The sequence below is a fragment of the Stenella coeruleoalba genome, assembly GCF_951394435.1.
Source record: "Stenella coeruleoalba genome assembly, chromosome: 14".
In the NCBI taxonomy this organism is placed as follows: Eukaryota; Metazoa; Chordata; class Mammalia; order Artiodactyla; family Delphinidae; genus Stenella; species Stenella coeruleoalba.
Window position 1 is genome coordinate 63,164,884 of NC_137160.1, and position 13,134 is coordinate 63,178,017.

General features: G+C 41.4%; 1 protein-coding gene across 8 annotated transcripts in view; it reads left to right on the top strand.

The window, feature by feature from the left end:
* The window catches only part of HIRA (histone cell cycle regulator), a 106,220-nt gene that overhangs the window by 71,257 nt on the left and 21,829 nt on the right, over positions 1-13,134 (top strand). For 2 of the 8 annotated variants that reach the window (XM_079943306.1, XM_079943307.1), the window contains exon 25: positions 2,344-3,120. The exons of the other annotated variants lie outside the window; for them this stretch is intronic. In XM_079943306.1, the coding sequence (XP_079799432.1) occupies positions 2,344-2,460 (117 nt within the window). In that variant the 3' untranslated portion in view covers positions 2,461-3,120. Of the gene's footprint in view, positions 1-2,343; positions 3,121-13,134 lie in introns of those variants that run through there. 8 annotated transcript variants of the gene reach the window in all.

Sequence of the window (13,134 nt, forward strand, 5' to 3'; positions counted from 1 at the left end):
CTGCTTTTCAGGTCCTCTATTTCTTATTGATCTTCTGTCTGGTTGTTCTATCCATTATTGAAAATAGGATATCGAAGTCTTCTGCAAATTGTAGGACTGTCTTATTTCTCCTTTCAGTTCAGATAATGTTTGCACCATGTGTTTAGGAACTCTGATGTTTGGTGGGTATATGTTTATAACTGTTACATCTTCTTGGTCAATTGACCCTTTTATCATTATACAGTATCCTGTGTCTTATAACAATTTTTGACATAAAGTCTATTTTGTCTGTTACTAGTATAGCCATCTCTTTTCTATTTTGCTTATTATTTACATGGGATATCTTTTTGATTCTTTCACTTTCAACCTGTGTATATCCTCCTTTAGATCTAAGTGAGTTCCTTGTAAGCAGCATATAGTTGGATCCTGTTCTTTTATCCATTTTTTGATTAAGGAGTTTAATCCATTTTCAACATGTGCTGTATTTCTACTTATGCTATACAAGACTGCTTTTAAATTTTTTAATTTCCCTAGAAGTTTCACTCCTGCTTCTTTCCACAACCTTAGACATTCTGTTGTATTCTACCTGTATCTCTTGACCCCAGGTTCCCAGGGGTTGCAGTTCCCCTGCTGCTTTCACACGCCACAGTGCTCACCACTGCCTTTTGCAGCCTCCATCCTGATATCTATACTATGCTACTGTTCCCATCAGTACTCTCCATTCATTTAGGTTTTCTTTAATGCCTTCCAGTAAGCTTTTTTAATTTTCAGCACATAGGCCATACACATCATTTTTAGAATTATTCTTAGATATTTTATAATTGTGAGTATTCTAAGTGATAAGTTGTTTTATGTTTTCTGATTATTCATTGCTGCTGTACATATGCATTTGACTTTGGTATATTAATCACCAGCCATCTTTCTACACATTTCTATTATTTTTATTAATTTGTCCATTAATTGTTTTGCATTTTCTATGTGGTTTAAACAATGAAGTCATCTCAAATAATCTTTTTATTTCCTATTTTCCAGTTCTAAGTTTTCTAATATTAAATTCTCCTTGATTTCCAGGATAAACCCTACTTGGTCATGAGTTGCCATCTTTTTTTTTTTTTGGCCACGCAGCACAGCCAAAAAAAAAACACTTTATTGTGAATCTTGGTATGTCTTCCTTTGTAGGTAATATGTTCTTGTACTTTCGAAATTTTCAGAAATTTTCTGTCTTTTATATCTGAAAATTCTGTATATTTCATTCTAATGTGTCTGGTTATCAGTTTTCCCATATATTACTTGATCAGCACTCAGTGGAGCCTTTCAACCTAAGGCCATTTGTTGTTTAATTATGTGAAATATACCCATATTACTTCTTTAAATATTTCCTTCTCTCTTCTTTCTCTGTCTCCTGTGGGATCCATTATGTGGATATTGGGCCTACCTGCTGCGCTCACCTGCCTTTGTAGGCAATGGTACAGTTTCTCCTCTTACAGTTTCCCCTCTGCCTGCCTCCCTTATGAGTGTGGGCTGCTCCTCTATCTGACCTCACTCTGACTTGGTCTTCAGCAGTGTCCAGTCTCCTGCTAATCCCATCTCCTTCAACCACTGTGTTGCTCAAACTTGGTATCTACGCTTGGTTCTTTTCTATAATTCATCATCTTGTTACCACACTTGTTTTAACATATTGGCCCTTCTCTTCCAGTGGTCAGTGCTGTCAGTTGATGGTTTTCCCTTTGCAGCAGCCGTGCTCCTCAAGGGTCTGTGCGGTGGAGACCCTGCATGGCAGTGCATGTTGCAGGAGGGCCCAGGCAGACATGGTGCCACCCAGGGTGGAGGAGGCATAGGCAAGAGCTGAGGACAGAGACTCCAGGACTGTAAAACCAAGGCCAGTCACTGTCACCCAGGCACCTCCTCGCCCCTGGCCTTGACCTCACGTCCCTGGAACACATCCACATAAGGGAGTGGTCCCTCCAGGATAGCCGTCTGCCTGGCCCTCTGCCCTGGTAGCCTTACTTGCATTCTGCTCTGGAAGGTCAGGCTACTCTGGCCACTAACCAGTGCAATCAGAGGCCAGGGGTGACTGTGCCAGCAGACTTAGGGGACACGGAAGAGCAGAACCTACCTGGTACCCACCCTTGAACTATGTCCCTCCCTGGGCCCTGCCACTCCACCCCATGTGCCCAAGCTCAGCTTTTTTAGCTGTCCCAGGCCTCCCAGCATACAGAGAAATTGTTCTCATCCATCTATGGTTTCTCCAGGGGGTGCCCATGGGGCAGATGGGCACAAGGGTCTTTGTTGGGTCAGGGAAACCCCCACAGTCTAGCTCTCCTCACTGTCAGTTGCACTCAGCTGTCACTCCTGTATCCGCAGGGTCTGCGGAAGAGGGACCTGCTGAAGGAGCTGCTGCCAGTCATCGGGCAGAACCTCCGCTTCCAGCGCCTCTTCACCGAGTGTCAGGAACAGCTCGACATCTTGAGGGACAAGTAGCCTGCCCAGCCGCAGCAAGGGCAGGGCCACACTCTCGCCACTGAGGACACACAGATCGGCCTCTTATCTCGCTGGGCTACAGGATGAGGAGACACTGGCAGGAGGTGGGCTGTCCTACACCAGTACCGGCTCAGCCCCTGGGCACACTTCCCCTGTGTCCTGGGCCTGTTTCTCCCTCAGGGGGAGAAGCTCTGCCCGCAACTCGTTCCTCCCTCCAGGACCCCGGTGCAGAGCTGGAGCTCTGCCCAACTGCCCTGGGGCCAGTGAGGCAGCCCAGGCCTGCCGTCTCCAGCACGGTCCCCAGATGGACACTGGCCCTGCTACTGTAGGCGCCGTGCTGCTCCAGCTATGACGAATGAGCCATTTGTGAAAGAGAGAACCCTGAGACGTTAGCGTATTATGCAGTCAGTAGACTGACCTGAGACCTATGTAAAAAGAAAGCCTATTCCAACACATGGACTATTTTTGTACTAGAATTTGCTAACTTGTAATATGGAATTTTCCTTTTGGCCAATAATCAGGATTTCCCTATAAGTCACTTGGACATTGGTCACTTGTAGGAAATTTAAACTCTAATTATGACAGTTACATTGAAAAATAATTGTACTGAAATTAACTTGTCTATCTTCATTTAGTTTTAATTTTTAAATGTTTGTAAAAAGAGACTTTTGGGGGGAATGGGGCAGAGGGTGGGCGATTTCTTTTGTAAGTGTAAAATAAATGAACACGCATTGGATACCAAATGGGCCTGACTTCCCCTGCCTTTTCCTTCTAACTTCCACCTCCCTCCCCTGCACTGTGAATCCCTCGCCTTTGATGTCATCTGCTCCCCCTGCCCCTTCATGCAAAAAGTCATTTCACAGCATGGAGTCACTTTCCTGGTCGTGCAGCATCTCAGGCTGAACTGGGCGAGCGGGCTGGCCACCATGCACCTGTCTTCTCCCAAGCCAGGTGGAGAGGTCCTTGGTTCTGTCTGTGCTGTGCTCTGGGTCTCTGATTGTGCTGGGCACCAAGGAAATCATGTAAGGAAGTCCATAAATACAGACTTGAGTTTTCTGAAGAATTATCTGGAAGCTGGGATTTTCTTAGAAAGTGGTCCCGATGCTGACCCACAGGAGAAGAGACAGCCAGAATCAGAATCCTCAAGCCTGGTGAAGGCCAAGCACCTTCTCCCCAGGGTCCTGGACCTCCTCGGCACCTCCCTGCCAGGTGGCCATCCCATTGCCTGTCTCACTCAGAAGTCACGTGGCTGCATGAGAACCAGGCACACCTGCATGCCCGACAGAGCCAGCACACACACTGCGTCTGGGCATGGACACCCAGAAGCCAGGCTACAAGTGTGAGCTTTTCGCTGAGGAATGAGCCAGAGATGCTGCACAGGCATTGAGAACTCTGGAGCCCCAGGATGCACGCAGCCTCGGGACTGACAGGCCTGCCTGGGATCCAAACCAGGAAAAACGTGGGCCTCACTTTTCAGCTGTCAAAGGGAGGTGAGGTTAAGAAAACGTGCATGGTTGTGAGGACCAACTGGGATCACAGAGGCAAAGTCATGGCACTGAGCACATGTTCCCGTGAATAAAACTTTGACAATCAAGTGTTTTTATACACTACTATTTGGACAGGAGAGGAGACAAACAGCAGAAAGACTGGTTGGAAACTTCTGGTTCCAGCCAAGATGGATTGACAGGGACCAAATTGACCCTTCTGCCTGAAACAACCAAAGGAACCAGTCAAAATACATGAAACAATGGTCTCAAGGCACTGGATATCAGAAAACAAAGGACAGTGATCCCTGGGAGATGGAAAGCAAAGAAGATGAGCCTTGTGACTGCCCCAGCTTCCTACCTGGAGAGAGAGTTTCCAGGCTGCAGCAAAGGGAGGGGAAGCTGAGGTAGAGCCCAGCAGGATACTTGAGTTGAAGACATGAAGCTGAGAGCCCAGGAAGACCAAGGCAGCTAGAGTTTTCAGGACAGAATCCCAGAGAGGAGAGAGCTCCATGGAGAGAGAACCCTGGAGCTCAACAGAGGGAGTGCCTTTGCATATTCAGCTGCATACTGATCAGTGCTTGTGTGATGAGGAAGTGACTGAGGCCAGGCAAAGAACCATCTGAAAGGATTAGGGTGACAATTGTCTAGTTGTCACCCAGGGCTGGGAATAGTGCCTCTTCCTACCAACAGGACTAGAAAAACTCATAACTCACAGGCTTGGGATAGAAGAGTTACCCAGGAAGTCTTGCCTCAGTTTTGGAGAATAATTAGAGCACTGCTCCAGATCCATCTAACAGAAAATAAAGCAAGACCCAAAAGGATCAAATTGTTTCCAAGTAATTAATTACATTGCAAACCAAAGTTCCAGAGAATTTATAAGAATACAGAGGTACCCAGCATCCAACAAGGTAAAGTTTACAGTGTCTGGCATCCACACCAGGCATACAAAGAAGCAGGAACACAATGCAAAATGAGAATAAGCAATCTTACTGATCAGTCAAAACTGGCCCAGAAGTTATACAGATATTAGAATTAGCAGAGAAGGACATTAAAACGGTCATTATAACACTACTCCTTATGTTCAGAAAAGTTAAGTGGAGACATAGAAGACCGTAACAAGGAAGTTGCAATCAAACTTCCTAGAGATGAAAACGTGTAACATGGAGATGAAAAATGTGTGGAATAGGATTAATGACAGATTAGACATTGCAGAAAAGATAAGTGAACTTGAAGGCAGAGCAATAAAAATGCTCCAAAACAGACAATCCAAAGGAGGAAAGAACAGAAAAGAGCATCAGTAAGTCATGGGACAACGTCAGATAGCCTAATACACAGGTAACTGAAGTCCTCAAAGGAAAGGAGAGAGAAGGTGGTGATAAGAAAAAATATTTGAATAAATAACGGCCAAAAATTTGCCCCACCCTTCCTGCTGTCCCTTGTGTCCCTACAGGCAACCTCTGTGCCACTGTGCCCTCATCCCTACCATAATGCCATGCCTGCTGACCTCCCTACGCCTGTCCACTGATGCTCCACACCTTCCCACTACCTCTGCCTGCTGAACTTGTTTGCACGCAGAGCACTGGGTGTATTTTCCTGGGCTGTATCTCCCTGCCTCTCTCCAAGTTCTGACCTGATCCCCTTAGGCCCCTCCCAGCTTCAGCCTCCAGATCACCTGTGAGAGGAGTCAGAGCCCTTTACACATTAGGCTGATGCTGTGGGAGGTTGTATATACCTGCAGCAGGTACACTGAGGAGATAAGGCAAAACCCATCATCTCTTTCCATGTTAAATCTATTATTCCTGTTCTCTCACATATATGGCAAATATTTTCTCAGTTCATCTTTAAATTTTATTTGTGTGTTAATTTAAGCTTTTAATTTTTGTGAAATTTAATTTTTGTTCTTTTTTTAATATAATTTTTTTTTAATATTTATTTATTTGGCTGCTCCGGATCTTAGTTGCAGCTCATGGGATCTTCGTTGCCATGTGCAGGATCTTTGTTGTGGCATGTGGGATCTTTTAGTTGTGGCATGCAGGATCTAGTTCCCTGACCAGGAATCAAACCCTGGCCTCCTGCATTGGGAACACGGAGTCTTAATTGCTGGACCACCAGGGAAGTCCCTAATTTTTGTTCTTTTGTAACTTATTTTTTTAACCTTAGGACACTTCACCAGATACATGGATGGCAATTAAAATAAGCACAAAAAAAGATGTTCAATGTCACCAGTCATTTAGAAAATGCAAATTAAAACCACAGTGATATAACAGCACATACCTATTAGAATGTCATAAAGTTAAGAATATATATAAAATACTGAGTATTGAGGATGTGGAGCAACTGGAGCTTTCATGTATTGCCAACAGGAAGGCACAATAGTATAGTCACCTTAAATAGTTTGACAGTTCCTTGCAAAGTTAAACATACAGTCATCAGAGGACCCAGGTATTCCACTCTTAGGTTTTTGTTTTTGTTTTGTTTTTAAAGATACATAACGTTTTTCATCACAAGGATATCTCATGTTTCCCTTTAAAAAAAAAAAACAGCTTTACTGAGATAAAATTCTCATAACATGTAACTCACCTATTTAAAATGTACAATTCAGTGGTTTTTAGGATAGTCACACATATGTGCAACCATCACCAGTTACTATTAGAATATTTTCATCACCTCAAAAAGAAACCTCATGCCCTTTATCATGCTCCATACCCCCATCCCTACCATCCCTAAGCAACCACCAGTCTACTTTCTGTCTCTATAGGCTTGCCTATTCCAGTATTTCATACAAATGGAATTATAGACTGTGATATTTTGTGACTGGCTTCTTCTATAGCGTAATGTTTACAAGATTCAATCATATGTCAGTACTTCACTCCTTTTTATGGTCAAATAATATTTAATTGTATGGGTATACCTCATTTTGCTTCTCCAGTCATCCACTGATAGACGTGTGGGTTGTTTCCAGTTTTGGTGATTATGCATAATGCTGCTCTAAACATCTGTGAACAAGTTGTTGTGTGGACATGTTTTCATTTCTCATGGTTATATATATGTAGAAGTAGAATTAGTAGGTAATAATGTGACTATAATTGTTTGAGGAATTGCTGTACTGCCTTCCAAGTGACTGCACCATTTTACATTCATACCAGCAGTGTATGAGGATTCTGATTTCTCCACATTCTCACCAACAATTCTTTTTTTTTTTTTTTTGGCCACGCCGCACGGCTTGTGGGATCTTAGCTCCCCAGCCAGGGATCAAAGCCAGGTGCCCAGCAGTGGAAATGTAGAGTCCTAATCACTGGACTGCCAGGGAATTCCTTCACCAACAATTCTTATTGTCTGATTTTTTTCATTATAGTCATCTGAATGGGTGGGGTTTTTTTTTTTTCTTCTTTTTTTTTTAACATCTTTATTGGAGTATAATTGCTTTACAATGTTGTGTTACTTTCTGCTGTATAACAAGGTGAATCAGCTGTACGTATACATATATCCCCATATCCCCTCCCTCTTGCGTCTCCCTCCCCCCCCTCCCTATCCCACCCTTCTAGGTGGTCACAAAGCACCCAGCTGATCTCCCTGTTCTATGCGGCTGCTTCCCACTAGCTAACTATTTTACATTTGGTAGTGTATATATGTCAGTGCCACTCTCTCACTTAGTCCCAGCTTACCCTTCCCCCTGAGTGGGTGGTTTTGATTTGCATTTCTCTAGTGACAAAACATGTTGAGCATTTTTTAATGTGTTTATTGGCCATTTGAATATCTTATTTGGAGAAATGTCTATTCCAATCCTTTGCTAACTTTTAAATTGGGTTATTTGTCTTTATTATTGAGTTGTGGGAGTTTTTTATACATTCTACATGCAAATTCCTTATCAGATATATGGTTTACAAATATTTCCTCCCATTCTGTATATTTACTTTTTTGATAGTGTCTTTGAAGCATAGAAGTTTTCAGTTTTGATGAAGTCCATCCAATTTTCTTTTGTTGCTTGCGCTTCTCTGGTCTCATCTAAGAAACCATCGCCAAATCCAAGACCATGCAAATTTACTCCTATGTTTTCTACTAAGAGGTTTTTTTTTTTTAATGCATATGTTGAAGTCCTAACTCTTAATTAATTTATTTATTTTTGCTGTGTTGCGTCTTCGTTTCTGTGCAAGGGCTTTCTCTAGTTGTGGCAAGCGGGGGCCACTCTTCATCGCGGTGCGCGGGCCTCTCACTATCACGGCCTCCTTTGTTGCGGAGCACAGGCTCCAGACGCGCAGGCTCAGTAGTTGTGGCTCACGGGCTAGTTGCTCTGTGGCATGTGGGATCCTCCCAGACCAGGGCTCGAACCTGTGTCCCCTGCATTAGCAGGCAGATTCTCAACCATTGTGCCACCAGGGAAGCCCTCTACTAAGAGTTTTATAGTTTAAACTCTTATATTCAGAACTTTGATCCATTTTGAGTAAATACTTGTATATGGTGTGAGGTAAGAATCCAACTTCACTATTCTGTTTGAGGCTATCCAATGTCCCATCATTTATGAAAAGTTTGTTCTTTCCCCCATTGAATGGTCTTGCCACCCATGTTGAGAATCAGTTGATCATAGACACACGGGGTGTTTCTGGACTCAGTTCTAGTCCATTGATCTATATGTCTTTTCTTATGCCAATATCACACTGTCTTGATTAATGTTGTTTTACAGTAAGTTTTGAGATCAGGAAGTGTAACTCCTCCAACTTAATTGTTCTATTTCAAGATATTTTTTTGCTATTCTGGAGCCTTTTGAGTTTCCATGTTAATTTTAGAATCAGCTTGTCAATTTCTGCAAAGAAGAAAGCTGCAATTCTGATAGGGATTACAATGAATCTGTAGATCAGTTTGGGGAAGGCCATCTTAAAATATCTTCCAGTTGATGAATACAAACAGATTACCACTTATTTAGGTCTTTAATTTCTTTCAGTAATGTTTTATAGTTTCTGGTATATAAATTTTATGGTTCTTTTATAAAAATTTTCTATGTAATTCTTTTTTTTTTTTTCTTCTTTTTTTTTGCGGTACGCGGGCGTCTCACTGTTGTGGCCTCTCCCGTTGCGGAGCACAGGCTCCAGACGCGCAGGCTCAGTGGCCATGGCTCACGGGCCCAGCCGCTCCGCGGCATGTGGGATCTTCCCAGACCGGGGCACGAACCCGTGTCCCCTGCATCGGCAGGCGGACTCTCAACCACTGCGCCACCAGGGAACCCCTATGTAATTCTTTTTAATGCCATTATAAATGGAAGTGTTTTTAAAATTTCACTTTCAGATTGTTCACTACAAGTGTATAGAAATACAATTGATTTCTGTATATTACTCTTGTATTCTGCAACCTTGCTAAATTCATTCATTAGTGTTAATAACTTTTACTGGGATCCTTAGGATTTTCTATATATAAGGTCATGACATCTGTGAATATAGTTTTACTTCTTTTCCTACCTAGATGCCTTTTATTTCTTTTTCTTGCCTAATTGCTCTGGCCAGACCCTCCACCTAGTACAACATTGAATAGAAGTGGCAAGAGTGGACATCCTTGTTTTGTCACTGATCTTAGGGGGGAAGCATTCCAGTCTCTCATCATTAAGTATTATACTAATTCTGTTTTATTTATAGATGCCCTTCATCAGATTGAAGAAGTTCCCTTCTAATGCTAATTAATTTATTTTGTATATTGAACCATCCTTGGTTCAAGATAAATCCCACCTGGTAATGGTATAAAATTTGTTTATGTGTCACTGTATTTTTGAGGATTTTTGTGTCCATAGTCATAAGATAGTTTCGCAGTTTATTTGTGAGGTCTTTTCTGGTTTTGGTGTCAGGGTGTTGCAAAATGAATGAGTAAGTTGGGAAGTATCCCCTCCTCTTCTGTTTCTTTGAAGAATTTGTAAAGAATTAGTAATGATTTTTTTAACGTTTGGTAGAATTCAGCAGTAAAGCCCTATGGGCTAGTGCTGTTTTTGTAGGTGGTTGTTTTATTACTAATTCTATCTTTCTGTTTCTTATAGGTCTATTTGTACTGTCTATTTCTACTTCAATCAGTTAGAATAGTTCATCTTTCTAGAAGTTTGTTCATCTAAGTTATCCAATTAATTGGCATATAATTGTTCATAATATTCCTTTATAATCCTTTTTATTTCTGTAAAGTTAGTAGTGTCCCCTCTTTCATTTCTGATTCTTACAATCTGAGTTTTCTCTCTTGTGTTCTTGGTCAATATAGCTAAATGTTCAACGATTTCGTTGATCTTTACAGAAAACCAGCTTTTGGTTTCCTTTATTTTCTCTATTGTTTCCCTATTCCTTATTTCATAAATTTATGCTCTAATCTTTATTACTTTCTTTCTTCTGCTTACTTTAGGTTTAGTTTACTCCTCTTTTTCCAGTGTCTTAAGATGGAACGTTATGTGATTAAAGCTATAAAATTTCCCTCTAAGCACTGCCTTAGGAGGATCCTACGAGTTTTGGTATGTCGTGTTCTGGTTTTAATTCATCTCAAATTATTTTCTAATTTCTCTTTTGATTTCTTCTTTGACTCATTGGTCTTTTAGAGTGTGCTGTTTAATTTCCACATACCTGTGAATTTCCCAATTTTATTTTGTTATGGATGTAACTTTATTCCATTGTAGTCAAAACACACTTTGTATTGTTTCTATCCTTTAGATTTACTGAGGTTTGTTTTATGGCTTATGCCAGAAGTGTTCCATATACACTTGAGAAGAACATATAGTCTATTGTTAAGTGCAGACATGTTGCTCTTTTACAGCCACACCACTTCCCTTTCACTCCATGATCTCCTTAACTCATAGCAACCACTAATCTGTTCTCTACATCTGCAATTTTTCATTTCAGGAATGTAAAATAAAAGGAATCATTCTGTATGTAATCTATTGGTATTGGCCTTTTTCACTCAGGATTATTGAAGATGAATTCAAATTGTTTTATGTATCAGTACTTCGTTCCTTTCTATTACTGAATACTATTTCATGGTTTTGCTACATAGTTTATTTAACCATTCACCTGTTGAAGGACATCAATCAGGCTGATTCCAGTTTTTGGCTATTACAATTAAAGCTGCTATTAAAGTTTTTATATAAATATAAATCTTTGTTTTACTGAGATAAATGCCCAAGAGGACAATTGCATGATACAGTAGATGCAGGTGTAATTTTTTCCTTTCTTTTTTTTTGGCCATGCTCTGCTGCACGGTTTGCAGGATCTTAGTTCCCCGACCTGGGATTGAACCCAGGCCACGGCAGTGAAAGTGCTGAGTCCTAACCACTAGACCACCAGGGAACTCCCTGTAATTTTTCAGTAATCTGACAAAGGCAATTCAGTGAAGAAAGAATAGTCTTTTCAGCAAATGCTGCTGGAAGCACTGGACATCCACATGCAAAAAAAGAAAAAAGGATCTAGACTTTTTTAATGCTGCTCTAAGAGAGCTTTAAGAGAATGAAAAGACAAGACTCAGTCTCAGAGAAAATATCTGCAAATTATTTATCTGATAAAGGACTTCAATGCAATATATACAAACTCTTTAAAGATCTCTAAAATTTCAGCAATAGGAAGACAAGCAACACAATTAAAAAATGGACAAAGATCTGTACAGATACCTCACCAAAGAAGATATACAGATGGCTATAAGTATGTAAAAAGATGCTCAACATCATATTTCAATAGGGAATCTAAAATTCAAAAAACAATGAAACACTACTATATACCTATTAAATTGGCTAAAATCCAAAGATCTGACACCACCAAATGCTCGTGAGGATGTGGAACAATAGGAACTCTCATTCAGTTGCTGGTGGGAATGCAAAATGGTACAGCCATTTTGGAAGATAGTTCTGGTAGTTTCTAACAAAATTAAACATAACCTTACATATGATTGAACAATTGCACTCCTAGGTATTTACCCAAATGAGTTTAAAACTTATATTCATTCAAAAACCTACACATGAATGTTTTAGTAGCTTTATTTATAGTTGCCAAAGACTGAAACAACCAAGATGTCCTTCAGTAGATGAATGAGCAAACTGTTGTACATCTGTGTGTTGGAATATTGTTCATCAAGAAAAATAAATGAGGGCTTCCCTGGTGGCGCAGTGGTTGAGAGTCTGCCTGCCGATGAAGGGGACACGGGTTCGTGTCCCGGTCCGGGAGGATCCCACATGCCGCGGAGCGGCTAGGCCCGTGAGCCATGGCCGCTGAGCCTGCGCGTCCGGAGCCTGTGCTCCGTAATGGGAGAGGCCACAGCAGTGAGAGGCACGCGTACCGCAAAAAAAAAAAAAAGAAAAATGAGAATGAGCTACACAGCCATGAAAAGATGTGGAGATCTTAAATGGATATTGCTGAGCCAATTTGAAAAGGCTACATACTGTATGATTCCAATTAAATGACATTCCGTAAAAGGCAAAACTATAAAGAGTAAAAATGTCACTGGTTGCCAGAGATTCTGTGTCTGGGGGAGGGGTTTGGACAGAGGGGAATGGATGAATAAGTGAAGCACAGGGGATTTTTACAGTGGTGAAACTGTTCTGTACAACTATAGTGGTGGGTACATGACATTATGCATTTGTCAAAATTCACTGAATGTACAACACGAAGAGTGAACCCTAATGTAAACTATAGACTTTAGCCTTTAATGATGATGTATTAATATTGGTTCATAAATTGTAACAAAAGTACCATACTAAGGCAAGATGTTAAAAAACAAGGGCGGGCTTCCCTGGTGGCGCAGTGGTTGAGAGTCTGCCTCCCAGTGCAGGGGACGTGGGTTCGTGCCCTGGTCCACGAAGATCCCACATTCTGCGGAGTGGCTGGGCCCGTGAGCCATGGCCGCTGAGCCTGCACGTCCGGAGCCTGTGCTCCACAGTGAGAGAGGCCACAGCAGTGAGAGAGGCCCGTGTACCACAAAAAAATTAAAAAAAAAAACAAGGGCATTGGGATACATGGGAACTCTCTGTAGAGGGAGAGTTCTAAAGGTTCTGAGGTAACTACTCAATTTTTTTTTTGTAAACCTAAAACTGCTATACCATAATTGTCTATTAATATTTGAAAACCTATTGGACATATTTGTGTGGGTCTTTTTCTGGGTTCTGTACTCTGTTACTTTGATCTATGTGTCCGTCTCTTTGTCAATATCACATTGTCTTAATTACTATAGCTACATGGAAAGGCTT